Source organism: Rhinoderma darwinii, chromosome 3, assembly GCF_050947455.1.
Source record: "Rhinoderma darwinii isolate aRhiDar2 chromosome 3, aRhiDar2.hap1, whole genome shotgun sequence".
NCBI lineage: Eukaryota > Metazoa > Chordata > Amphibia > Anura > Rhinodermatidae > Rhinoderma > Rhinoderma darwinii.
Window position 1 is genome coordinate 391382169 of NC_134689.1, and position 26692 is coordinate 391408860.

At 43.6% G+C, this 26692-nt stretch overlaps 1 protein-coding gene across 3 annotated transcripts in view; it reads right to left on the reverse strand.

The window, feature by feature from the left end:
• Positions 1-1336: 1336 nt before the first annotated feature.
• DSN1 (DSN1 component of MIS12 kinetochore complex) overlaps positions 1337-26692 on the reverse strand; it is a 29058-nt gene continuing 3702 nt past the window's right edge. For 2 of the 3 annotated variants that reach the window (XM_075858950.1, XM_075858949.1), the window contains exons 3-10: positions 26195-26268; positions 20897-20969; positions 20380-20467; positions 15968-16027; positions 13496-13567; positions 9947-10094; positions 1624-1711; positions 1337-1537 (exon numbers count right to left, since the gene is read on the reverse strand). In XM_075858950.1, coding sequence (XP_075715065.1) covers positions 1470-1537; positions 1624-1711; positions 9947-10094; positions 13496-13567; positions 15968-16027; positions 20380-20467; positions 20897-20969; positions 26195-26268 — 671 coding nt within the window. In that variant the 3' untranslated portion in view covers positions 1337-1469. Of the gene's footprint in view, positions 1538-1623; positions 1712-9946; positions 10095-12974; positions 13403-13495; positions 13568-15967; positions 16028-20379; positions 20468-20896; positions 20970-26194; positions 26269-26692 lie in introns of those variants that run through there. The other variant, XR_012882567.1, reaches the window with a different exon arrangement.

Here is a 26692-nt window from a genome sequence, read left to right on the forward strand (position 1 = left end):
GTTCACGTATATTGGGATCGGAAGTCACTGTCCAGGGTGCTGAACCAGTTTAACTCTTTCAGCACCCTGCACAGTGACTGTCTCCTGCCGGGTTCGGTCAAAACGAGTTCGGCCGAACCCGGTAAAGGTCGGTTCGCTCATGTGTAAGACACTCCGTCCGGAGCACGTGGTGCTTTTCTGTTTACATTCAGTTTGACAGCTCTTGCGCGAATCACGCAGTTCGCACGGAAGTGCTTCCGTGCGACCTTCGTGGTTTTCACGCACCCATTGACTTCAATGGGTGCGTGGTGCGCGAAAAACGCAGAATTTTAGAACATGTCGTGAGTTTTACGCAACGCACTCGCGCTGCGCAAAATTCACGCATCGTCTGCACTGCCCCATAGAGTAATATAGGTGCGTACGACACGCGTGAAAAGCACGCGCGTATATTACGCTCGTGTAAATGAGGCCTAAATCTGGTTAGACCCTTCCACAAATGAAAATAACATGCACAAAATGTGTCCTTTATTAAGCATAAGACCTAATCTTAAGTACATTTGCAGAAAGAATTGTATGCTTTCCCAGAAAATAAATTATAGTCTTGTTAGTTTAACTTTAGAAATAATAATTCTGTTCTACAAATCTTGTTTGTTGTATGCCAGCACTAAAGCTCTTACATTAAGAAATGAAGGTCTATGCTTAGGCTGGTTCCATACAGGACGGTAATGCTGCGGTTTTTCTGTGCGGAATACAGTACCAGCCCCGTGGATGAAATTTACACAAATCTCATCCACATGCTCTGGAACATTTGCCGCACGGACATCACAGCATAATGCGTATTTGCAAATCCGAAGAATGGTCAATCTGCTGCGGCTGTTCGCAGCGGATTTCACCCTTTCTTAATGTAGACCGATTCTGTTCGGGATTTGTTGCAGAAAAATTTGCCACAAATCTGCTACATGTGCGATTACCCTTAAAGTGGATTTAGTCTAGCACATGGCTATGATCATTGACTACCAATTTAGAACCACATCAAGTCTGCTCAGTGACTTAGTGTGCCACACTGTGACTACCAAGCTCTACATTGCAGCTCTGAATGTTCTGACTGGCTGCCATAAATGATCACAAGCCCACCACTAACCTAGCAGAAAGTCAGTACATGGGGATAAGATTTCCAAAGGCAGCATGGCACAATAAAAGACAATCACTACACAATTGGCCTTACTGAGGTGTAGGTGTGTGCGGGGTTGTTGTCCTGGGGCTTTGAATGTGCAAATATCTGTATCCTAGATTTAGGAGACCGGCACAATGATTACTAACAAATCACCAATAAAGAGAAAAACACCACATGGACTATTCCAATTTATTACAAACATGATCACAATAAATGTACATTATCATATATACAATAGATTAAAAACTCATAACTTCTGCGTTACAAGAATGTCACCTTACGTTGACTAGGTCTACATTTTACGCTTCGCGTTTTTTCATTTTTTATAAAATTTCAAAAATGTTCGGACCGGTGAGTCTTCCATTGGCTGAAAAGTTTGAGATCCTGAAAATGAAAGCAGGAAAGTTTAGATCTTGGAATGTAACCAGAAAACCTCATGCCCCATGTTTACCAGACAACATAAAACCTACTCAGTTGTGTGGACAATTGCTGTATGTGGGAAGTGGTTTCATTTAAGGAGGAGTTTAACAAATTGATTGACTGTTGAATGTTATCCAGCTGAAATAAAGAAGAAATCTTTCAATAAAACACAGGAGTAATAATGCAATTATTATTACTATATACATATCGTATACTTATCAGAGACTTTACTACCGTGAATGCACATCCCTATAAATATAGGAAATAAGTTAGATCTTTCGTTTTTAGGTAAATATTGTCAGTATCTTGATAAAACTTCCTGTCTACATCCACTCATATCCGAAATATTCAAGTGTAACTGCCTTGTAACATCCCTACCATTCATGGTATAGTCATCACAAAACTAAGATGTGAGGTTGACAGTAGTCCATAAGCTACACATTGAAGAGCTACTTTAAAGGGAACCTGGTTGAGTACCTTAAACTATGTTTTATGGTACTAAACCACCAGCATGTCGATGTTCTGCTGGGGTTTAGTGTCCGAAAACATGTCCCCTCCTTAAAACGGTCAGTTTTATCATTTTGCCTAAAAAAAAAGTCAGAAATTGCTTAAGAGGCCGGTACACCTTAGGGCCTGTTCACATCAGCGTTGGCTTTCCGTTCCGGAGTTCTGTCGGAGGTTTCCATCGGGTGAACCCCGCAACGGAAAGTCAAACTGAAACCACAGCTTCCGTTTCAGTCACCATTTATATCAATGGAGATGGAAACATTGCTAATGGTTTCCGTTCGTCACCATTCCGGCAGGTTTTCGTTTTTCCGATGGAATCAATAGCGCAGTCGACTCCGCTGTTGATTCCGTCGGAAACCTCAGACGGAACCCCGGAACGGAAAGCCAACGCTGATGTGAACAGGCCCTTACTTCACTGCGCAAGCTGTTGGTCAAGCACTGTTCAGCTCTACCATAAACATGCAATAGGGAGAGCAGGATAAGCAGCTGCCAAACAGCCATGATGACGATTATCACTTCAAGCCCAACAAAGGATCGGCATGTTAAAAGCTGAACAGCCAGATCCTGTTTCCTCTTAACAGCAGAGGTGGGAGCAGCCCTCATACACATTAGATTGATAGAAGGATCCTACTGAAATCAACAGGATCTGTTGACAATATAATGTGATGCCAACCCTAGCTGTTCTCCGACGGGGAGGAAAAAGAAAAATTGAATACCTGTTTTTTTTTTGCCTAATAAAAAAATTGGCTGTGCAGGGCAATTTTGACATTCTTGTAATGCATTCCATTTTTTGACTTTTTATTCTAGCAGAGATGCTACACTGTATGGACAAAAGTATTGGGACACCTACACATTACATCTACAGGAGCTTTTATGACATCCTATTCTAAATCCATAGGTGTTAATATGGAGTCGGTCCCCCGTTTGCAGCTAAAACAGCTTCTACTCTTCTGGGAAGGCTTTCTACAAGACTTTTTGGTGTTTCTGTGGGAATTTATGTCCAGAAGGGCATTTCTGAGGTCAGACACGGATGTTGGATGAGAGGTTCTGGCTCACAATCTTTGTTCTAGTCCATCCCAAAAGTGTTGGATGGGGTTGAAGTCAGGGCTCTGTGTGGTCCAGTCAAGTTCTTCCACACCAACCTCACCAAACCATGTCTTTATGCTTGCTTTGTGCACAGGCACAGTCATGGTGGAACAGAAAAGGGCCGAACCCCAAACTGTTCCGACGAAGTTGTAAAGAATACAATTGTTCAAAATGTCCTGGTGTGCTGAAGCACTGGAACGAAGGGGCTGGGGCCAAACATTGAAAAACAAGACCATAGCATTATCCTTCCTCCCCCAATATCTTGGAATTCTGCATTTATTGAGTCAGCAGGGCGTTGGAGACTTATGCTCCTCAGCGACGACGCTCTGTAACGTTACGTATTCTACAACTTTGTTGCTGTATTTCGTAAACGCTTCCACTTTACAATAACATCACTCACAGTTGATGGTGGAATATCTAGATGGGAACAGTGGCATCCTATTACAGTACCCCGCTGGAATTCAATGAGCTTTTTACAGCGACCCATTCGATCACAAATGTTTGTAAAGGTGACTACATTTTTATACATATGTGGCAATGGGACTGAATAAAACACCTGAATTCAATGATTAAGTGGTGTGTCCCAATATTTTTGTCCTAATAGTGCCTGTTGGTATGCGAACGCAATATTTTTCTTCTCCTTGTGTCTAAAGGGACAAATTAAATTTAGCTGAACCGATTGGGAAAGGTTCACTTGTGTTGAACCGAAACGTCGCCTTCTATAGAATAAAAGTTCTACACTTGATTTTCACCTTGACATCCTGGAGCGCTGCCAGTTTTTGACTTTGCACATAAAACATCTATCATCTGAACAACCAGGAGAACGTGGAACTTCTAACTGCAGCTAATTTCCTGCCAAAACAAAGATCCCCGTTTAATCTGGGGACAGTTGGGATGCCCCCAAACATTATATTGGCTGACATTATTCTAATGTGTAGGGGCAGCCTTAGTCCTTCAGTGTGAAGATCCTGTAAATAACTCCCTATAGTTATGTTTTCTGCACACTCTGAGTATGACTTGGGGGGGGGGGGGGGAAGGGGTATCTACGTTAACCTAAATATCCCCCTGCCTGCTCTCTCCATTGTTCCGGGCATCCTAATTCTTGCTAACAGTATGACCTACAGCACCTGATCCAACAGGGTTTTACGTCACAAGAATGAGGGGATTTGTCGAAATGACAAGATACTGCAAAATGGCTTTGTTTTTTTTTTTGTTTCTGACAGTTTTACTCAAAAGTAAAGGTTCAATTTGACTTTAAGTGAAATAACTTGAGGATCGTGAAGTGGTTATGAAATCTCCTATAAATGCTCCGTCTTATTTGGCACTACGAATTGGAGTGATTTTAACTTGCACAGCACATATTGCTGTAATTTTAAGCTGTTCTTCCTGACATATTCAATTATTTCTCCATTTCGGGGGCTGAAGCACCTGCTACAAGTCTTCAGAAAATCTGTCAGAGCTCGAAGATTGCTCATATATAAAAACGACTGAACTCTTCAATGTCTTACGTAACACAGCAGATATTACCAGATTTTTTAGACTATAGGAAGCACTGGACCATAAGACGCCCCCCATAATTTGAAGCATAAATTCACAGAGTTTTCTGACGCGGAAACTGTGTCGGAAAACGCGCCAAAAATAATGGCCGAAAATGCCTCCCATTGATTTCAATGGGAGGCGAAAGTGTTTTTCCCCGCGAGCGATAATATTTTAGGCAACTAAAACGATACGATTAGCAGACGAACGAGTGTTGCTTTACAAATGTTGGAGTAATTTTTCTCCTTTATTCCTTGTAAAAATTCTATTTAAAAAAAAAAAAAAAAAAAAAAAAAGTCGATTTTCATCTTCACAGACGAATTCCAATTAATTAATTTAGGAAACAAAACTGTGAGGTCAAAATGCTAACTATACCCTTAGAAAGATTCCTTGAGGGGTGTGGTTTCCAAAATGGGGTCACTTTTGGGGGGTTTCCACTGTTTTGGCCCCTCTAGACATGGCACCGAAAACCATTCTAGCAAAATCTGCGCTCCAAAATCCAAATGGCGCTGTAATTGGGAGAAATTGCTTTACAAATGTTGTGGTGCATTTTCTTCTTTATTCCTTGTAAAAATTATAAAATTCTATGTTTTTTCAGATAAAAACAAAATTTTCATTTTTACAGACTAATTCAAATAAATTTAGCAAAAAAAAATAAATGTGGGGTCAAAATGCTAACTAGACCTCTAGATACATTCCTTGAAGAGTGTGGTTTCCACAATGGGGTCACTTTTGGGGGGTTTCCACTGTTTTGGCACCTCAAAACCTCTTCAAACCTAACATGGTGCCTCAAATATATATATTTTTCAAAAAAAAGGAGACCCCAAATTCCACTAGGTGCTCCTTTGCTTCTGAGGCCTGTGTTTCAGTCCATTAGCACGCTAGAGCCACATGTGGGATATTTCTAAAAACTGCAGAATCTGGGCAATAAATATTGAGTTGTGTTTCTCTGGTAAAACTTTGAAAATGTGAGAAATTGCTGCTAAAGCATGTTAAAAAAAAACACTGCCAATCTAAAGTAGACATATGGGAAATGGTAATTAGTAATTATTTTGGGTGGTATTACATAGTAATCTGTTTTACAAGCAGATACATTTAAATTTAGAAAAATCATAGTTTTTGAAAATTTTCCCTAAATTTTGGTGTTTTTCACAAAAAAGTCCAATATGTCATGATAAAACTGTCTCAGAATAGCTTGGATAGGTAAAAGCATTCCCAAGTTATTACCACATAAAGTGACATGTCAGATTTGAAAAAAAAAAAAACGGGCTGGTTCTGAAGGCCAAAATGAACTTGATCCTGAAGGGGTTAAAGCAGCTGTGTGTATGAATTGACAAAATAACTAAGAAGCAACAAAAACAATAATAGCTAAACTTCTGCAAGGTTACTTAATGGAGTTTTCCAAAATCGGAAAAAAATTGGCCAAGGGGATGCCATCAAGTAAAAAAAGACCCATAACTTACCTGATAAATCCCCTGCTGCTCCGCTGGCCCCCGTCGGCCTTTGTTCAGCTGGAGCAATGACGTGCCTGTATACACGTGATCATTCCAGCCAATCACTGGTCTCAGTGGTGTACGACACAAGTTTCAGTAGGCCAGTGATTGGCTGCAGTGGTCCTGTGGGTATATGGGTACAGCATCAATGCAGCACAGTAAACAAAGAACGAGCGGCAACCGATTTATCAGGTGTTATTTTATGGCTTTTCGAACACTGGCCAATTTTTTCCTGATCTCGGAAAACCCCTTATAACAGTGAAATATTGTTAAAGGGGCAAATTATGCTTTACAGATTGATAAATCTAGAATATTTACAGTTAGACATACACACACATAAAAGAGAGCTCTATTTTATACTACGGGTGTGGTAAAATCTCATATTGAGATCAAACGACAAAGTTAGTCGGCAACTTCTAACAAAATGAAACAAATGTGAAGGCACAAATCTGCTGTGACTGCAATGCAATAGCAAACAAACACAAAGATGCCGCAGCACTTGGCGGGTGCGAAGATATAAGGCGCATTGAATATCTGGATTATTTCAAATCCCATTACTGCTAGATTTACTATACTTATAGATGTGAGGTTCTAAGCGCTCATTTTAATGACATTTTGTAAGCTCATCTTCTACGAGAAGGAGACATTAGGTCGGGTTCCCACGTAGCGTAAACGCTGCAGAATGGTGTGCGGAAATTCCGCAGCATTTACAGTAGCAGCAAAGTGGATGTAATTTAGAAAATCTCATGCCCACGCTGCGGAAAAAAAAACCCAGCGTAAACATTAATAAATTGACCTGCGGTGGAGAATTTAATCCCGTAACATGTCAATTTATGCTGCGTTTTTGTTGATTTCTTGTTGCATAGGTTTTCCCTATTGAATTCAATGGGGATGCAAAACCAGCAACAGAAAGCCAAGTGTTGTGACTTAATCTCTGCGATTATGCTTGGAATAAAATCGCAACTCTGGAAAAAATAAAAATAAAATAATTTGCTTACCCAGAACGCCCTCCTTCTTCCTGCAGGCCGGCCTCCTGGGATGACGTTTCATCCCATGTGACCGCTGCATCCAATCACAGGCTGCACTGTCATATGGCCTGCAATGTTATCGTAGAGGCCGGACTACTATCTCTGCTTCCCTACGGAACTGCTGTTCTGTAGTGAACAAAACGATACAGTACAACAGAACAGCAGTGACTCCTAGTGTATATATAACCGCACCGCCCTGTAGCTACTACCCCTCCTTGCAGATCACACCACACCCCCCTTGCAAATCACACCACACACCCCCTTGCAGAGGGCATCACACCCCACCTTGCCGATTGCACAACCGCCCCCCCTTGTAGATAGCACCAGAGTAGCACCCACTAGGAGCTGTATCCCTGGTCAAAGTGTCAGCAACCTCTTGCCGGGGATTCAGCCCCTAGTGGCAGCTACAGTGTCTGCTATCTACAAGAAGGATGGGGGGGGGGGGGGGGGTGTTGCGATTTACAAGGAGGGAGGGTGAGATCTGCAAGGATGTGTGGCACTATATGGGGGGTGGCCATGTCACTATATGGGGACGTCGCGGCACTATCTACAGGGACGTCGCGGCACTATCTACAGGGACATTGCGGCACTACCTATATGGGCACTGGTGTTTTTAGGGGATCAGGACAAAAAAAACCCTGACAAAGGAAATCCATTTGGAGAGACTGATGCAAAATGGACATGAAAAACTGAAAATTGATCAGCTTTTACTGGCCATTTTTTTTCAATGAGTTGTGACTGTAGCCTAAATGACTACGATACCAGGAGTGCCGTTCACATGTACCGTGGTCAGGCCAGGAAATCTGGCTGCCACATGGACCGTTTTTCACGGTCCAATCACGGTCATGTGAATCCAGCCTTAATGTAATTTATTTAACAACACATCGTGGTACTGCACAGGGTCCTGCTCAGACCTCAGACACTATAATGTAATCTCGCCCCAGAGTGCCCGCTCAGCACTATCTGCCTGGCCCTGCTGCAATTTACACTGCTCTCGCCTGCAATGTTGCAGACCGGCTGAGGTGGTGACGGGCACGTAGGGGTGTTAGCGCACGCAGTGCATCATTGATTATAGATTCTGTTAACCTGTTCCCTGCCGGGGAAAACAGAAGTTATAATCAATTAGATGGATGTTTTTCCAATAGTATTTTTGATAAAGTATTTGCAGAGGTTAAAAGTTGTGAAGTTACATACAATTATTATAGTAATATATGTGAAAAAGTTATTTATATAAAGAAAATAATTTATTAAATGATCTCTTGGTATTTATTTCGGTTTATTTACCAGTAATAAAAAAAATTGAGATTCAAAATCGAAAATCGCCCATAGGGTTAAAAAACAAACAAAAAACATCTAGCTTTACTGCACCAGAAATCTTCCACCCTTTCTTGAATGCAACACCGGTTCCTTACTTTTCGCTCTATCAGCTAAACAAACGACAGCTCATGCCTAGAAGAAACCATATATTCCATACTCAAGAGCTCACTCGATTGGATAACTTCATGACCAATGAACTGCTTACAATTATCCTAATGCCCAGCAAAAGTTTTCAAGATCTGGGGTCCATGCCTAGCGCATACCCATCCACACTTGTCAATTGCCGGTCCTTCACTTGGAGAGAGGCGAGTGTCGCAATGTACATGTATAATGTTTAGCGTAGGGACCCATCTATAGGAGGTCGCCTTGTCATGGCAGATGGGCTCACACAATATGATCAAAATGTGACATTTGAGAGTAAATATCAGTATTGCAATTTTAAATAATCCAGATATTCAATGTTTGCATATATCTTAGCGTTTACAGGGTGTTGCTGCATCTAGAATCCGTATTACAACGTAAGACGCAAACTCCACACTGCTCAAGTGAACTGAACTTATATCACCGTAGATCCCTATACTAATCATAGTTCAGTTCACTTGTGTACTCATGTGTCATTACAATCAATATACATTACCTCCAGCCAGGACGTGACGTGTATTCATTCTCCTGACCACTTCTGTAGCGTCTCCGTGATTTACAGCATAGTAGGCGTAGTCTCGTGAGATTACGCTGTAAACTGTCATTCACAGCGAGATCTCGCTGTGCTGTACATCACAGAGACGCTACAGAAGTGGTCAGGATTCTGAATACACGTCCCGCCCTGGCTGGAGGTAATGTATATTCATTGTCAGGACACTGCAATAACGTTATAGTGTGTTTATGTGGCTGCACATAGCGATATAGATATATCGCGATCTGCAGTGTAAATAAATGGAGAGAAGTGCATGACACCGATTGGTCACTGATTGGTCAGCGTCATATACTTCTCTCCACAACGCCCACTTGGCCAAAAAGTAAAACACGCCCAGTTGTCTATTGAGAAACTCATTAGCATAAATCTAATATAGGTCATAACTCTGTCAAAAATAATAGTTTTTCTAAATAAAAAACACTGCTGTAATATACATTACAGCGCCGATCACATTATGTACAAGATAGGAAATTTATAATCTGGTGACAGAGACTCTTTAATTATACAAGTTACTAATAGTTTTGTAAAGGTGAAATTAATCATAATGGACTTTATCATAATAGCATTCTTGTGAAGAAGAGTCCCATCACATAAACATACTTGCACACATATATAAAAAAAAAAAAAAAACTTCTTCTCAGGGGAGGGAATGGTAATACTAATTTTGCATTTGACCATGAAAAGGAGACAATTTCTGCAACATGAAACATACCACAATATCCATGCAGTCAATTACTGCCCCCTGCTGGTGCAAAAGTGCACTGTAGTCTGGTTTGCTCTGAAGAACTTGATCTTGGGAAGATGGAATATCGAGAACGCTGGCTGGGGGATTGTTATTCACTTTACTTTCCTCAAGCTGCCTTTTGAAACAAGAGGGTAAATATTGCTTATGCTAAAGTATAATCAAGAATATTAGGATTAGGCCTAGTTCACATCTGCGTTTAAAGCCTCGTTATTTCGACAAAAATACCAGAAACAATAGCACAGACACCCTGACGGAAACCATTGAAGTCAATGGGTTTCACAGACCGCCGGTGGAGTCCGTGGTACAAGGCAACCGCTGTATCCAGTATTTTCATTGCTTTGCTCCTATGACGGAGCAGAGCAACGGAAATATCAAAACGCAGATGTGAACATAGCCTAACATGGAAAACTGAATTTTATATACAATAGAAAAAATACAACCAAAAATAAATGAAAAATATTTTTAGAAAATTACTTTCTATCTAAATTAAATATAAATATTTATGTAAAACTGGCTGGACCTTCCTTCAAGGTTTCCGTCTCTATTGAGATCAATAGAAAGGTAATCGGAAGCTTAAGTTTCAGTTTGCCTTTCTGTTGAGGGGTTAACCTGATGGAAACCTCCAACAGAACGGCAATGTTAATGTGAACACAGCCTAACAGCTCAATTACAAAGTTGGAATCGGATAACACAGGATCCACCACTGACCGTGGCGATTGTGACAGCACGGCTTCTCCTCCCTCCTCCCCTCCCGCACATGACACAGCATACCTTCACTCTCCCATGTAATTCAATAGTTCGCATTTTACTTAGTTTTCCAGTTTTTAAAGAAAATCTCTGGAACTGCTGTTACAGCACCTCAGACAATATGGCTTCCCTCTAAAGATCAATTCTGGCATGGTACAAATAAAGTGAATAGAACAGAGTACAAGGTGTGCTCAGCTTGTAGAATATGTTTTTACATTCATGTCAGTCATTTAGTTCCCGAGGACAGTCTTTAGGGACTGTGACTAGAAGGGCTGACGTATTTCTTGATATTCGGCTCATTCGAGATAGAGGCGCTTTCAAATAGAGCTCTTTGTATGCATACCTCGCCTCGACGGAAATCAGCGTCTCTAGCCAGTTTCCAAAATCTGCCCTCAGGAACTGAATTACTGCAGAAATATTCCACAAGCGGAGCGTATCCCGTACGCTGTTCAATTCCCTTTTTTTTGGACCATCCCAGAGAGACACGTTAAACAGTTGATGGATTAATAGTTTGGCTCTTCCACGGTTACAATCCATTATTTTAAGATGTCTAGAATTCATTAAAAACTTGAATTTTTTTTTATTAAATAAAAATATATTTATTGTCCATAGTTCAGGCAATTATTAGTGATGCGTAGAAGTCGTATCTAATGTGTAATGTCATGAAACCTGGACACCTGCCTTCTCTTATGTCCCCACCAGACCGTGCTTCTATAGAAATCAATGTAAGCAGATCCATCCTCAAGAGTCACTGACAGGAACACAGCTGAAGCTTCCTTTCTACTGCATAAATTTGACATAAAATACACTATATGGCCAATAGTATGCGGACACCTGGCCATCACACCTATATGAGCTTTTTGGAAATACAATTTTAAAACCATGGGTGATCACATCAGTTAAGGGACCCATTTAGTGGCTATAACAGCCTGCACTCTGTGGGAACTTGTGTCCATTCAGTCGGAAGAGGGTTTGTAAGGTCAGGCACTGATGTTGGCTCCCAAACATGTGTTCCTAGTCATCCCAAAGGTATGGGGTTGAGGTCAGGACTCTGTGCAGCCGCTCAAGTTCCTTCACACCAAACTCATGTCTTTATGGAGCTCGCTGTGTCCCCAGGGGCACAGTCGTGCTGGAACAGGAAAGGGCCAATCCCCAAACTGTTGCCACAAAGTTGGAAGCTACAATTGTGTAAAATGTCTTTTCCCCTGGCATTCACCACACGCAGATTCCTCCATCAGACTGCCAGATAGTGAGACATTTCATGACTCAAGAACATGGTGCTCCAAAGTCCAGTGGTGCGTGCTTTACACCACTCCAGCAGCCGCTTGACATTGAGCATGGCGAGCTTAGGTTCGTGTGCAGCTGCTGGACCATGGAAACCCCTTTTATGAAGCTCCGGACGCACCGTTCTTGTGCTGATGTCACTTCCAGATGCAGATTGGAACTCTGCAGCGAGTGATGTAACTGAGGATAGGCGATTCTTACATGCCACGCGCTGAAGCACTTATCGTCCCAGAGAGTTTGTGTGGTCTCGGTTTGTGACTGAGCTGTTATTACTCCTAGACGCTTCCACTTCACAATAATAGCACTTACTGGGGCAGATCTAGCAGATGAGAAATTTCACTAACTTGTGTCAAAGGTGGCATCCCATGGCAGTGCCACGTTTAAAAGTCACTGAGCTCTTCCGGATGACCCATACTACTAGCAAGGTTTCTCTATGGAGATTTCATCGCTGAAACACCGAAAATCAATAATTAAAAGAGTTCCCACATACTATTGGCCATATGGCATATATAATACATAGTGAGACCTTGCTGTTTCAGTAAATTTGTTGCGGAATTAAATTTCTATAAAAGAAGCTCAGTTTGGAAAGTCCATATTCCCCTGGCTCTCTCAACGGAGTCCAGTGCCCAAGTACACATTGTTCAGCTATAACATAAAAACCACCTGCCTAATATTATGTAGCCCCCCCCCCCATGCCGCCAAAACAGCTGTGACCCGTTGAGGCACGGACTCCCCCTCTGAAGGTGTCCTGTGGTATCTGGCAGCAAGACGTTAGTAGCAGATCCTTTCATTCCTGTAAGTTGTGAGGTGAGGCCTCCATGGATCAGACTTAGTTTTCCAGCACATCGCACAGATAATCGATCAGATTGAGATCAAGGGAATTTGGAGGCCAAGCCAACACTTTTAACACTTTGTCATGTCCCTAAACCATCCTCAATTTTTGCCGTGTGGTAAGCCGCCTTACCTTGCTGAAAGTGGGCACTGCCATTAGGGAATACTGCTGCCACGAAGGGGTGTACTTGGTCTGTTTAGTTAGGTAGGTGGTACGTGCCAAAATAACATTAAACATGAATGTCAGGACCCAAGGTTTCCCAGCAGAACATTGCCCAGAGCATCACACCGTTTCTGCCGGCTTATTTTCTTCCCGTAGGGCATCCTGGTGCCATCTCTTCCCTAGGTAAGTGACACACACGCACACCGGCCGTCCACATGATGTAAAAGAAACGAGATTCATCAGACCAGGTCACCTTCTTCCATTGCTCCATGGTCCAATTCTGATGCTCATGGCCCCTTGTAGGCACTTTCGGCAGTAGACAGGAGTCAGCATGGGCACTGACTGGTCTGACGCTTCGGAGCCTCAGACGCAGCGAGGATATTACAGGCCGCTGGAAGCTGCGGAAGATGCCATTTTCCCCAATATAAGATATATTAACACCTAGTTTTATAAAAATAATTCTGCTTTCCACACCTCTCAATAAAACGTACCTGGTTAAGACATCGGCTTTCTCTTTGTAATTTTCGAGGAGCTCTTCCCAGCGTCTGGACTCGGTAGCGAACCTGAGAATACAGAAGACTTAGCTACAAAGGCTGTAATAAAATGTCAATCATCCGGAATTAGTACGTTGATCAAAAGAACGCTACTTCAAAAGAAGTATGTCTGTGGTTCGGGCCTCACTGTACTAACCGTGCCTGACTGTGGCTTTATAGATATGCTGTATTAGTGACTTCAGCTATTGGCTTGCCAAGCATCCGGGGGACAGCTACAGCGCACAAGGTTGCTGACCCGTGTTGTAATGTCTAGAGAAGATGGGCAATTAATAGACTATTCTGTCTCTATTGCCTGTGAAACACTTGCGGCTGCCGCTGCTAGAGCAGTCATGGGTTTCCTAATATTGTGGCATTCAGATGATTTTTCTCCTATCCCATTAATTACACCAGAAAGTCTTTGAAGTTCTCCTCTTAGATCCATCATGGAGAAGAAAAAAAAAAAGACAAATCAAAATGTGAACAATTATCCACGCTTGTTTTGATGGCGTGTTCTGTACCAGAAGGCTTCACTTTTCTCTATCGTCAGAGACGACTACAAAAAGTCATGAAAGATTCTGAATGTTACACGGGATTAGAAGAATTAGAACTGGTTTATACTTTTACACCAGACTTAGACTAGATAAGAAAACATATTGTCAGTATAGACAAGGGATGGATAAAACCTTGTTGCCAGAAAATCCCTAGAAAATGCCCTGGCGACCGGGTTTTGTTTTTCTGCCGGTTCTGCATTTGGCGTCCAGGTGCTCCCTGTGACTATGCAACGGGAGGGGGGAGTTGGTTGAGACTTGCTGTGACTATTGGGAAAGGGGTGCTGGACAACTCTTGTTGGGACTACTGAGAGTTAAGGGGGCTGAAGGAGAGTTGCTATGACGACTGGGAGGAGGCTTGATATCAATGACTACTAGGGAGGTGGGATCGGCTTGCGGTTAATGTTTACATAAGGAGGACACTGCTGTGATTATTGGCTCTAGAAGAGCATGGGACACAATTTTTACTAATAGAAGGGAGGGGGAGACTGCTTTAAAAGGGTATTCCAAGAATCGGCAATTATCTCCTAACCACAGGATAGGTGATAGTTGTCTATCGCTAGGGGCTTCACCATTGGGACACCCACCGATTGCGAGAAACGGGCTTCCAAACCCTCTGCTGCTCCTCACTGTTTGACCGCAGCGAGGAGGACATTGAATAGATAATGTGCAGTACCGCTACATACAAAGTCGATGGGATTGATGGAAACAGCCGCGTGCTCGACCACCGCTCCATTTAAACTCATCCGCACGGTGGGAGGTGACGTGGAGGAGGATCTGGTGATTCGGGACCCCTGTTCTCACAATAAATGTGGCTTCCAGCACTGGAACCCCCAGCGATCAGACTATAATCACCTATCTTGTGTATAGGTGAACTTTGTAGGTTCTGGGACAACCTTTTAAAAAGATGTAATCCAGTTGTAAAAAACGATGTGCAGATTGTTTCTATGCAGGAAGATCTATTACTTACTAATGTGCGGTCTGTGGGTGAGGTCTCTGTAAGCTGGTCTTACCAGGAGCAGGTCATGAGACTGCAGGTGTTATTTCCTGCTCGTGTGATGTTTCGTATTCTGAACACATGATTATCTACTCTCCCTGGAGTGTGAAATGTCACACATCACCTCTGCTCCCTGCTCTCCCTCCTCCCTATATCTGAAGGGATCCCGTTTCACAGATCTGTGTTATGTGTGATGACAATGGATTAATTACAGGTTCTACTATGTGTAAACAGGCCAGCGATCAGCTGCGAGACGAGCAAACGTTCGTTAGTCGACTGGTTTCATCTTTTATGTAGGCTATAAAATCATCGTTGTTTTATAATTTTATAATGACTTCTGAGCTGTGGTGGCATCACCTGGTGAGAATTCAGACACATACAGGTACTTTTCTGTATTTTCCATAGTCTTTGATAACCTCTTTAACTACCAAAGGGAGCTCTGTTGAGGCTCTGTTTGATGGTGTGTGGGGGGGGGGGGGGGCAAAACCTCAAGCGATGTGTAAGGAGTCCGGTTACACCGGCCAATTTCAGCCGTAGCATCGAGCGTCGATCAACAAGACAGCTCGCTGATCGGGGCTTGGTTGCTTCTTTCACAAGGAGTTATAATTAGTAATGCTTGGGGACCAGCGATTGTTACTACGATCGCTCGTTCCTATGCTTTACCATCATGTCGGCAGCACATCTTCCCGTTTACACAGGGAGAGGCGCTGCCGACAACGATAATATTTTCTGCTGCATAAACGATTCGATCAGCGGATGAACGAGCGATTACACAGGGCAATTATCGGGAATGAGCATTCATATGAATACTTGTTTGCCCGACCATTGGCCCGTGTAGAAGGATTTACGATAATGAAAGATGAGATCATGAATTGGACCACTTACTTTGAGATGGTTTCCGTGATTTCTGCCTGAGCAGTCTCTAATTCTTCAATTGGCATGAAACTTTAAAAAAAAAAACAACACACACACATTAACGAAGCGAATAAAGTTCTAACATTATTTGTCTATAACAATGTGGAGTATGGGTTACCAAAAAATGAGAGACACCTAACTATGCTTCTTCCAACTATACAATGTGCACACCATCATTTACACTTCAAACACCTCTGTGTCTCAGCGGGTACAAAAATATACCAAAATGTTTTCTTTTCATGTCCAAGGAGGTCAGCTATATTGACTTACATTACAACTCAAGTAGGAGAAGCAGGTGACTACCAATAGCTACAAAACAAAAGACACTATAATAACATCCATAATTAATATCGAAATACCACTATGGACAAAATGCCCTATTTCCACGATACTGAACAGCAGAATTAAATAGCGAATAAAACAAAACCTTTACTAATCTTAAATATAATAGTAAAAAAATTTAATTAAATACCCAAAGTGGTCTCTGCAGGTTATGCAACCGATGTACATAGAGGAGTACCACTCTGCTAAATAGCAGTAGAGTTATAAATATAGTACGAGGTGTTATAGTGAGGTGCGGCTGCAGTCTGCTAGGTTGGGCTCCACATCATTATTAAACAAAGAATCATTCCCCCCCCAGCTGTTTTTTTAATTTAGCGCTTAATATGGAAATGAGCCACCGGCTAGCCAAGTGGGTTTGGCCACCGGCGATTCTTAATGGGCGTGGCTACCTCTGAGCCTCTGACGCTGACCTGTCAGCGTGAGGCTGATACACAGCGATACCGATCACTAGAGGTGCTCGTCTAGATAATCCTGCCTGCCATAAATGTCAGATAGATGCCGGTCCACACAGGTGGGACCTGCATTCATCTCCAGAACACGGCCCCTAAACCCCGTTCCTCCGCTGTGTGTTACGGCGGACGCGTCTGATTCCCGACTATGATGGAGAAAACAGTGTAGCTCGCTGAGCTACGCGGTTTCCGTAACTACCATTCAGTTCTATAGTGCCACCGCTGGACTCTTAGACACAGGGGCTATTAGGGGAGACTGCTAATTCACTTTGTAGGACCTAGTGTAAGGTATTAATCATGAAAAGATTTGGTTAATAACACAAAGGGGTGCAAACTGCTATGAATCAGACCACTAATGAAGTCTTAGGCTAGATTCACACTGCACTGGTGCATACGTTTAAGGCATCCACTAGACCTTTGCAACTATATGTCTATACATTTAGTAACGTCACCGTTTCTGCCTATTGTAAAACAGAAAAATCCTGCATGCCACACTGTATATATATATATTTATTTATTTTGCTGAATCAAGTTCTATTGTAAAGGTTAGTTGACTACACTTTTGATTATAGTTCAAATAAATACCAACATAAACCAGCCAAATCTATGGCATATGTTTAGATCAGGGGTCTCAAGCACGCGGGCCGCATGCGGCCCCTGGGGCTGTCATCTGCGGCCCGCGGGACAGAGCCGATAGTAGAGGCTCTGCTCCGAGACTATGGAATTCCCTGACATCGCTGTCCACATATGAACAGCGATGTCTGGGGCTTCCCCTGAGCCGGAGTCCCGAGCAGAGCGCTGGTGTCGGCTCTGCTCCGGGACTCTGTGGAATTCCCTGACATCGCTGCCCATATATGGACAGTGTGTCAGGGTCTTGCCCAGAGCGGAGCAGAGCGCTGGTGTCGGCTCTGCTCCTGGACTCTGTGGAATTCCCTGACATCGCTGTCCACATATGAACAGCGATGTCTGGGGCTTCCCCAGAGCCGGAGTCCCGAGCAGAGCGCTGGTGTCTGCTCTGCTCCGGGACTCTGTGGAATTCACTGACATCGCTGTCCACATATGAACAGCGATGTCTGGGGCTTCCCCAGAGCCAGAGTCCCGAGCAGAGCGCTGGTGTCGGCTCTGCTCCGGGACTCTGTGGAATTCCCTGATATCGCTGCCCATATATGGACAGTGTGTCAGGGTCTTCCCCAGAGCGGAGTCCCGGGCAGAGCGCTATTATCGGCTCTGCTCCGGGACTCTGGGGAAGCCTCTGACATCGCTGTCCATACATCGACAATGTCAGGGGCTTCCCCAGAGCAGGAGTTCCAGTGATGTCAGGAGCACAGCTGGAGTCCCAGGAAGAGCCTACTAGCGCTCTGCCTGGGACTCCAGCTCTGGGCAAGCCCCTGACATCACTGGGGCAGCCTCTACAGAGGGCACTGGGGCAGCCTCTACAGAGGGCACTGGGGCAGCCTCTACAGAGGGCACTGGGGCAGCCTCTACAGAGGGCACTGGGGCAGCCTCTACAGAGGGCACTGGGGCAGCCTCTACAGAGGGCACTGGGGCAGCCTCTACAGAGGGCACTGGGGCAGCCTCTACAGAGGGCACTGGGGCAGCCTCTACAGAGGGCACTGTGGCAGCCTCTACAGAGGGCACTGTGGCAGCCTCTACAGAGGGCACTGTGGCAGCCTCTACAAGTGGGTGTGTGACAGTATCTGAAGAGAACACTGGCATTATCTAGGGGTGTGTTGCATTATCTACAGAGGGCACTGTGGCCTTATCTACAGAGGGCACTGTGGCCTTATCTACAGAGGGAACTGTGGCCTTATCTACAGAGGGAACTGTGGCCTTATCTACAGAGGGAACTGTGGCCTTATCTACAGAGGGAACTGTGGCCTTATCTACAGAGGGAACTGTGGCCTTATCTACAGAGGGAACTGTGGCCTTATCTACAGAGGGAACTGTGGCCTTATCTACAGAGGGAACTGTGGCCTTATCTAGGGGTGTGTTGCATTATCCACAGAGGGCACTGCGGCAGCATCCACAGAGGGCACTGCGGCAGCATCCACAGAGGGCACTGCGGCACTATCTAAAAAGGGGCTGCCCAATCTTGACATGTGTGCTAACTGAGCCGCCGGACTGCATTTAGCGACACTTAAACTGGAAAGCTGGATTGTTGAAATAAGCACGTGGAGAAAAATCTCAAATTTTAAAGAGGCTCTGTCACCAGATTTTGCAACCCCTATCTGCTATTGCAGCAGATCGGCGCTGCAATGTAGATTACAGTAACGTTTTTATTTTTTAAAAACGAGCATTTTTGGCCAAGTTATGACCATTTTTGTAGTTATGCAAATGAGGCTTGCAAAAGTACAACTGGGCGTGTTGAAAAGTAAAAGTACAACTGGGCGTGTATTATGTGCGTACATCGGGGCGTGTTTACTACTTTTACTAGCTGGGCGTTGTGTATAGAAGTATCATCCACTTCTCTTCACAACGCCCAGCTTCTGGCAGTGCAGATCTGTAACGTCACTCACAGGTCCTGCATCGTGTCAGACGAGCGAGGACACATCGGCACCAGAGGCTACAGATGATTCTGCAGCAGCATCGGCGTTTGCAGGTAAGTCGATGTAGCTACTTACCTGCAAATGCTGATGCTGCTGCAGAATCAACTGTAGCCTCTGGTGCCGATGTGGCCGACACGATGCAGGACCTGTGAGTGACGTCACAGATCTGCACTGCCAGAAGCTGGGCGTTCTGAAGAGAAGTGGATGATACTTCTCGTCAGAACGCCCAGCTAGTAAAAGAAGTAAACACGCCCCGATGTACGCACATAATACACGCCCAGTTGTACTTTTACTTTAAACACGCCCAGTTGTACTTTTGCAAGCCTCATTTGCATAAATACGAAAATGGTCATAACTTGGCCAAAAATGCTCGTTTTTTAAAAATAAAAACGTTACTGTAATCTACATTGCAGCGCCGATCTGCTGCAATAGCAGATAGGGGCTGCAAAATCTGGTGACAGAGCCTCTTTAAACCTAGCGCTATTATTATAGTAATGTAGTATAATTATTATTATAGTAATATAGTGTTATAATAGTTCAAATAACTAATTGATTAACAATAATTTTGTATTGTATCAAATTTGAAAGTAATGCGGCCCATCAACTTCCCATTTTTTCTATATGCGGCCCACTTACCCGGCCGAGTTTGAGACCCCTGGTTTAGATAATGATAGCCTATGGGCACGTTGGTATATATATCAGGGGCACTTCCTGATGTATACTTCAAATATAAAGCCTAAATGCAGTATGTACAGAGCACTAGACATCGAAGCCAGAGAGGCAGGCGGCTACAAAGATGATCCCTCGTCTATAAAGGCCTCAGCCAACAAGAACCCTGTAATGCTTCATCTCTCCTATGGTGGTGCTGCAGGGGAATTGAACAATTACTGCCGGATTCTCTCCCAGATTCTAGCCGATCACTGAAGGTCCCAGCAGTGAGAAAGCCTGTGATCAGAGACCCTTTTAACTAATGACAGTTTTTATACACTTCCAAAATCTGTCCTACTGTATTTAAGTTGTAATATTAAAAATCCACAGTATTCACCTGATTGACTTCTCCGTACATGTATTAAAAGTTCCATCACGAGACAATCGCTTTATGAAACGTTTAAACTTCTCTTTCACTGTTGTGGCTGAAATATTAAAATTCATCGGTTATTACTTGCATGCCGACCAATAGTCAAGATTGTGTCCTACTCTGAGAACAGTTGGTGTGCCCACGCGATCAACAGGACGAGTATTCCTGTTCTGCGTCGTCATGTGGTTAAAAAAATTCAGTAAGGAGAACAAAACAAAAACAGTAAACTGATCTTTGATTCTTGGGAGTCCAATCATATTGCTAATTGGATCTTCTTAACTGGTTGCCTACTTTAAACAACCTCTCTATATGTCCAATTCCATTGTATGGGTGTAATATATTCCGAGTTGCTCTGGAGAAAATTGTTCTGTGTACAGCCGGCTTTACTTGACCACTCACTAATTGCCAGTCTCATATTAAAGGGAAACCGCTTACTAGAGTTTTTGTTACATTTACTTTTTCAACAGATTGACAACATACTCACCACTGAGGTTGAATGCTTCTGTGCTGAAACCATCTGAGTGAGACAGAGAGTTTTCTAGGTTGCGAACGGAGTACTTTATGTAAAGATATAAAAAAAAAAAAAGAATAAAAGAGGTACGCAAAAAAGTCGTTAAAGAGAACCTTTCACCTCCCCATACATGTGTAGCTGAGTGCAGCAAGTAATATGGGGGGTGGGGGGCTGCACAAACCCTGGGGCACTTGAAATTTTTTTTCTACCTCCCTCCGTTATTTAGATATCAGTGCCGTTATAATTGGCGCCCGATATTTAAATAACCCCCTGAACTGTAAACTGGGCGTGTACTGGCAACTATGCTGTTACTATGGCTGTGACACTGTCCAATCAGATATGGACAGTGTTACAGCAAGAGCGAGGACAGTGTGTGCGCGCGCGCACACGCTCTTCAGCTTCCAAGATTAGTCTTCTGCCGAACTGACAAGGGGGTGTGTCACTGCTACGGACAGTGTAAGAGCTGTGGAGAGGAGAGTGCGCTCTAATCTCTTCAGCTCTTGCGAGAGATCAGTCTTGTATTGTCTGCCGAACTGGCAAGGGGGCGTGTCTCTGCTATGGACAGTGCAAGCGCTCCCCAGCTCTTACACGGTCCGTAGCACTGACACGCCCCCTTGCCAGTTCGGAAAAATGATCTTAAAAGCTGGAGAGGGTGCGCGCGCACACGCACACTCTCTCTCTCCTCGCTTTTGCTGTAACACTGTCCATATCTCATTGGACAGTGTCACAGCCATAGTAACACGCCCGCTTGCCAGTACACGCCCCGTTGACAGTTCAGGGGGTTATTTAAATATTGGCCGCCAAATATAACGGCACCGATATCTAAATAACGGAGGTAGAAAAAAAATGTAAAGTGCCCCAGGGTTTGTGCAGCCCTCCCCATTACTTGCTGCACTCAGCCACACATGTATGGGGGAGGTGAAAGGTTCTCTTTAAAGTAAATGTAACATCCAAGTTACTATATACAAGTTTTGTGTTGTTTTTTTTTCATAAACATCGCAATGTAGAGCAAAATTCTGATTACCTCAGTGTAAATTTACATTAAAGAGCCTGTCCAGTTTAAAAAATGTATTTCCATACACCCGATTAGGGAATTCTGAGTAAATAGAGGGGGTCCCCTGTTGAGGATCCTCATCTCTTGGCCAGAGTGGAGAGCGGTTACAAAGAGTGTCTCTTGCCCTGGAGGAGCTGTAGTATCCTGCATTACACAGACAATAGATTGGATGGGCACTGTGTAATGCTTGATTTCTCCTGTGATGACGCTCCAGAAAAATGTAACACGTACTGCCAGGTTCCCCCACAGATTACAGCGGTTTACGGAGAGTCCTAACAGAGGGGCACTTTGTGATCAGCTTATGGTCAAGAGACCCGGGTTTGTCCGAAGCAGAAAACCCCTTTAAGGACATTATTTCTACAATTCCAAAGGTTCTTTTTTGTGGAAAAAAAAAATATTTAGGCTACGCTCACACAGGGTGTATATGCTGCGTAAAGGTACACCGCGTATTCGCCCTGGTTGCCATAGGAAATTCTGGCCAAAAAAAAGCACCAAATTGAGGTGCAGTGTTTCGGCCGGAATGTCCGCTGCGGAAAACAGAAGAGGGAAAAACCCAAAAACTGCTTACCCTCTGACGTCCTGCAGACTGGCCTCCTGGGATGAGGTTTCATCTCATGTGACCGCTGCAGCCTGTGATTGGCTGCAGCGGTCACATGGGATAAAGCTTCATTCCAGGAGGCCAGCCTGGACTAAGAAACAGAGAATTCTGGGTAAGTATAAGAAAATTTTTTTTTCTGAGTTGCAATTTTTGCTGCGGACTTGCAGCTTTTCCACCGAAAACATCTGCTGTTTGTTGAAGGTTTTACCTCCCATTGAATTCAATGGTGAAAACCCACAACAAAAAAGCAGATTTGTTGAAATCTCATCCACTCTGCTGTGGATTTTACGCAACTAAATCCGTTGCGGAAAATCCGCAGTATTTACGCTACATGTGAGCGTAACCTTATAAATGTCCTATGTTTAGGTTTTCATTTAGGTCCCATGATGAACCATTTCCTGTTACCGTTTCCAAGTCTTTCCCACACTGGATGGGGCTTAGCAGATTATTCACTATGTGGCTGTTGGGGAATGTTCACAACAGCGTTGGGCTCCCGTTGATCGGTTCCATTAGACCTTTCCATCGGAGGAACCGATGAACGGAAAGCCAAACAGAAACCATAGCTTCCGTTTGCAATACCATCGATTCAATGGTAATGCTTCCGTTGAATATGGTTTCCGTTCCGTAAGTTTGTTTTCTTTGCGGAAACAATAGCGTAGTTGACTACGCTATTGTTTCCGCGAAGAAAACTGAAACATTCTGTTCCATTCTGTATAAAAAGACAAATCCCCCCAAAAAAAAAAAATGACAGACCATTGGGGACTCATACCAAGCAGTTCTGCATGATGGTCCAGTGGATGTTGGTCTGAGTGTCTAGTGGTGCAAAAACGGACACCGCTATTTCAAGCAACTGGTTAAAGGGCTATTCCCAGAATCCACAGGATGGGCTGTAATTGTCTGATCGCTGGGACCCCACTGATCTTGAGAACACGGAAACCTCCGCTTCTCCTCACCCGAATGGAGGAGCACATTGAATGAGGCCGCAGTTGAGCACGTGCACTGCTGATTCAATCACGCTCATAGACATTAAATGGAGCGGGAGGCGCATGCTCGACTGCCACTACATTTAAGCTCCTCCTCACTACGGTCGAGCAGTGAGAAGGAATGGAGGGTTCGGTGTTCTCACAATCGGTGGGGGGGGGCCCTCAGCGATCAGACAATTATGAACTATCCTGTGTAAAGGGGGATCATTTTTTTTTAATCCATCCTCGAATACAGGGGTTTAGAATGTGCCCCTCACACAGCTTGCTTCACTGGAATAGAGGCTTAAAGAGGCTGTCACCAGATTCTAAAATCCCTATCTCCTATTGAATGTGATGGGCGCTGCAATGTAGATAACAGCAAAGTTGTTTTTTTTTTTAAAACTATCATTTTGCCCAAATTATGAGCAATTTTAGATTTATGCAAATGAGTTTTTCAATGTACAACTGGGCGTGTTTTCTCGTTTTACCGACGCCAAGGTTGAAGGACCTGTGGGTGACCTCATCGTTCCCACCCAGCTTCTTTCACTGCAGACACACAGCGTGACGTCACCCACAGGTCCTTCAACCTTGGCGTAGGACAAGAGAAGACACATCGGCTCCAGGCGTCTGAGAAGGGTACAGGTACAGGCTTACCATGTGCAGGTAAGCATAGTAAACTCCCTAGAGACGAGCATATTACCCTCTCGGACGCCTGGAGCCGATGTATCTTCTCTGTTCGACGCCAAGGTTGAAGGACCTGTGGGTGACGTCACGCTGTCTGCTGTGAAAGAAGCTGGGTGGGAACGATGAGAAGTGTATGATGCTGATTCGTCAGCGTCATACACTTCTATTCACAACGCCCAGTTGGTAAAACCAGTAAACACGCCCAGTTGGTAAAATGAGAAAACACGCCCAGTTGTCCATTGAAAAGCTCATTTGCATAAATATAAAATTGCTCATAACTTGGGCAAAAATTATCGTTTTTAAAAAAAACAAAAAACTTTGCGGTTATCTACATTGCAGCGCCGATCACATTCAATAGGAGATAGGGATTTGATAATCAGGTGACAGAGCCTCTTTAACTACATTGAGCCCACAGAGGAAAGTTTTACTGACAAGCTTTTTCCAGAGGGATTAAATAGCTGTTCGGTTGTAGCACTAGTTTTTTTAGGTACACAGACTAATATATTATAGAACTGCACCATCAGCAATTCCGTACTACACATCATTATCAGTGTTGGTCCCGCTGCTGACAAAGAAAGAAATCTGAATATAGATCTGTAAAAGCAGCTGCCGGACTTCTGGAGATGCTCTATGGCAGTGGTCTCCAACCTGTAGCTCTTTAGCTGTTGTGAAACGGCAACTCCCAGCATGCCCTGACTGTCCGGATTGCAGTAGAAACAGTGTATTGGGAAATTGCATACAATTAAAGAGGTATTATGATTTCAGCAAATAAAAGGTTAATGATAAAAGTTATAGAATTTTCTAATATACCATCTGTATTAATTCTGTATGTTTTCAAGATCTCTGCTTGCATTAATACAATAGAACCCTTGTTTCCTAACAGTGGATACAAATCTGTCCTGGTCATGTGATCATCACACAGGTGCCTGGATCGGTACAATACACAACGGATAACTGTATTTAGTTCTACATCTATGTGTCGATCACATGACAAGGACACATTTTTATCCACTGGAAGGAAACAATGAAGGTTATGACTGCATGCAGAGATCTTCAAATACTCGAAGAAATGAATACAAATTCATAACTTTTCATTATGCAAATAAATACACTTAATTTGCTGAAACCATAATACTCCTTAATATTTCTATCTTAAGCCTCATGCGCACAATTGCATTGGTGCTGCGGTTCGCAAAAAACACGGGTCCGTTGCAGTCCAAAAGACCGCAAAAAACCCTTGTTGCGCATTCATGTGTCATCAGAATTTACGGATCCACAACAATTCACCAGTATTGGTGAATCCGCAAAACCGGAACATAAAATGACATGTCCTGAGTTTTTGCGGTCCGGATTTTCGGACCTGCACCGATCTGTGTAAATCACGGTTGTATACATAGGTCCATAGAAAAGAATGGGTCCGCAATTTATCCGCAAAGATGCGAGTGGATGATGCCTTATATTTTCCAGGGTGACTCCAAATCAGACATAAGCCACTTTCACGTGACATTATTTCGATCAATATTCCCATCACACAAAGTGATGGCATATCGCTGGGTTATGCCATTACTTTGCAATCAGTGGGGGCCTGAATGCCAGGATCCCCACCGATTCAGAAGATTAAGGGGTCACAGCATTGATTTAGCACGACATCTCTTCTCAGCCACTGGCAGCAAAGCACCATTCACTGGATTCACTAAATCAGCGCTGTGGCCCCTTCATACTTAGGATGAGCGGGAGTCCCAGCATTCGGACCCCACCGATTGCAATTTAATGGCATATCCTAGCGAGATGCCCTCACTTTGCGTGATGGGAATACCCCATTAATATATACTACAACTATGAACGCTCGAGCCTTGGCATGGCACAGGGTTCAACGGTTGCGAGACAGTTTAAGTCGTCTGCGCTCCACAGTCATGTTCGCTATTATTTTTGAAGTTAGAACTTTTGTTAATCGAGTTGGAGACATTACATACCTCAAAGCAAGACTGCAGAAGTTCAGACAATCGATCATTTTCGGGTAATTCCAAACTAATGGCTTCACTGAGCGCTTACAAGAGAAAAATATGATCAGACACATCTCAATGTTAATATTGGGATCATGTAGAGTAAATTCTCACTCCTGAGGAGTACATGGGTTATCTTTATTAGAGAGACAACCCTATTCAGAATTTGGTCAGCACAGTAAAGGGGCATTTATCGGTTATGGGTATAACAGCTGTGCCTGGTACAGAAGCACGTCCGATGCGAGCGCCATGACCTTGTGCTGGAGTAAAGCGAAAAATCAGCCAAACCTCCGACAATAAATAAGGTAAGCACCGCCAAAGGTACTAACTAATATAACTAAGCTCATAATGGGATATGGCTTTAATTCCCTACTCTCATGTCAGGATACAAAAAAAAATGATAATTTAGCACATCAAATATATTAATCTCCTTCCATCTGCCACACATTTACCGGCTGATTGTCAATG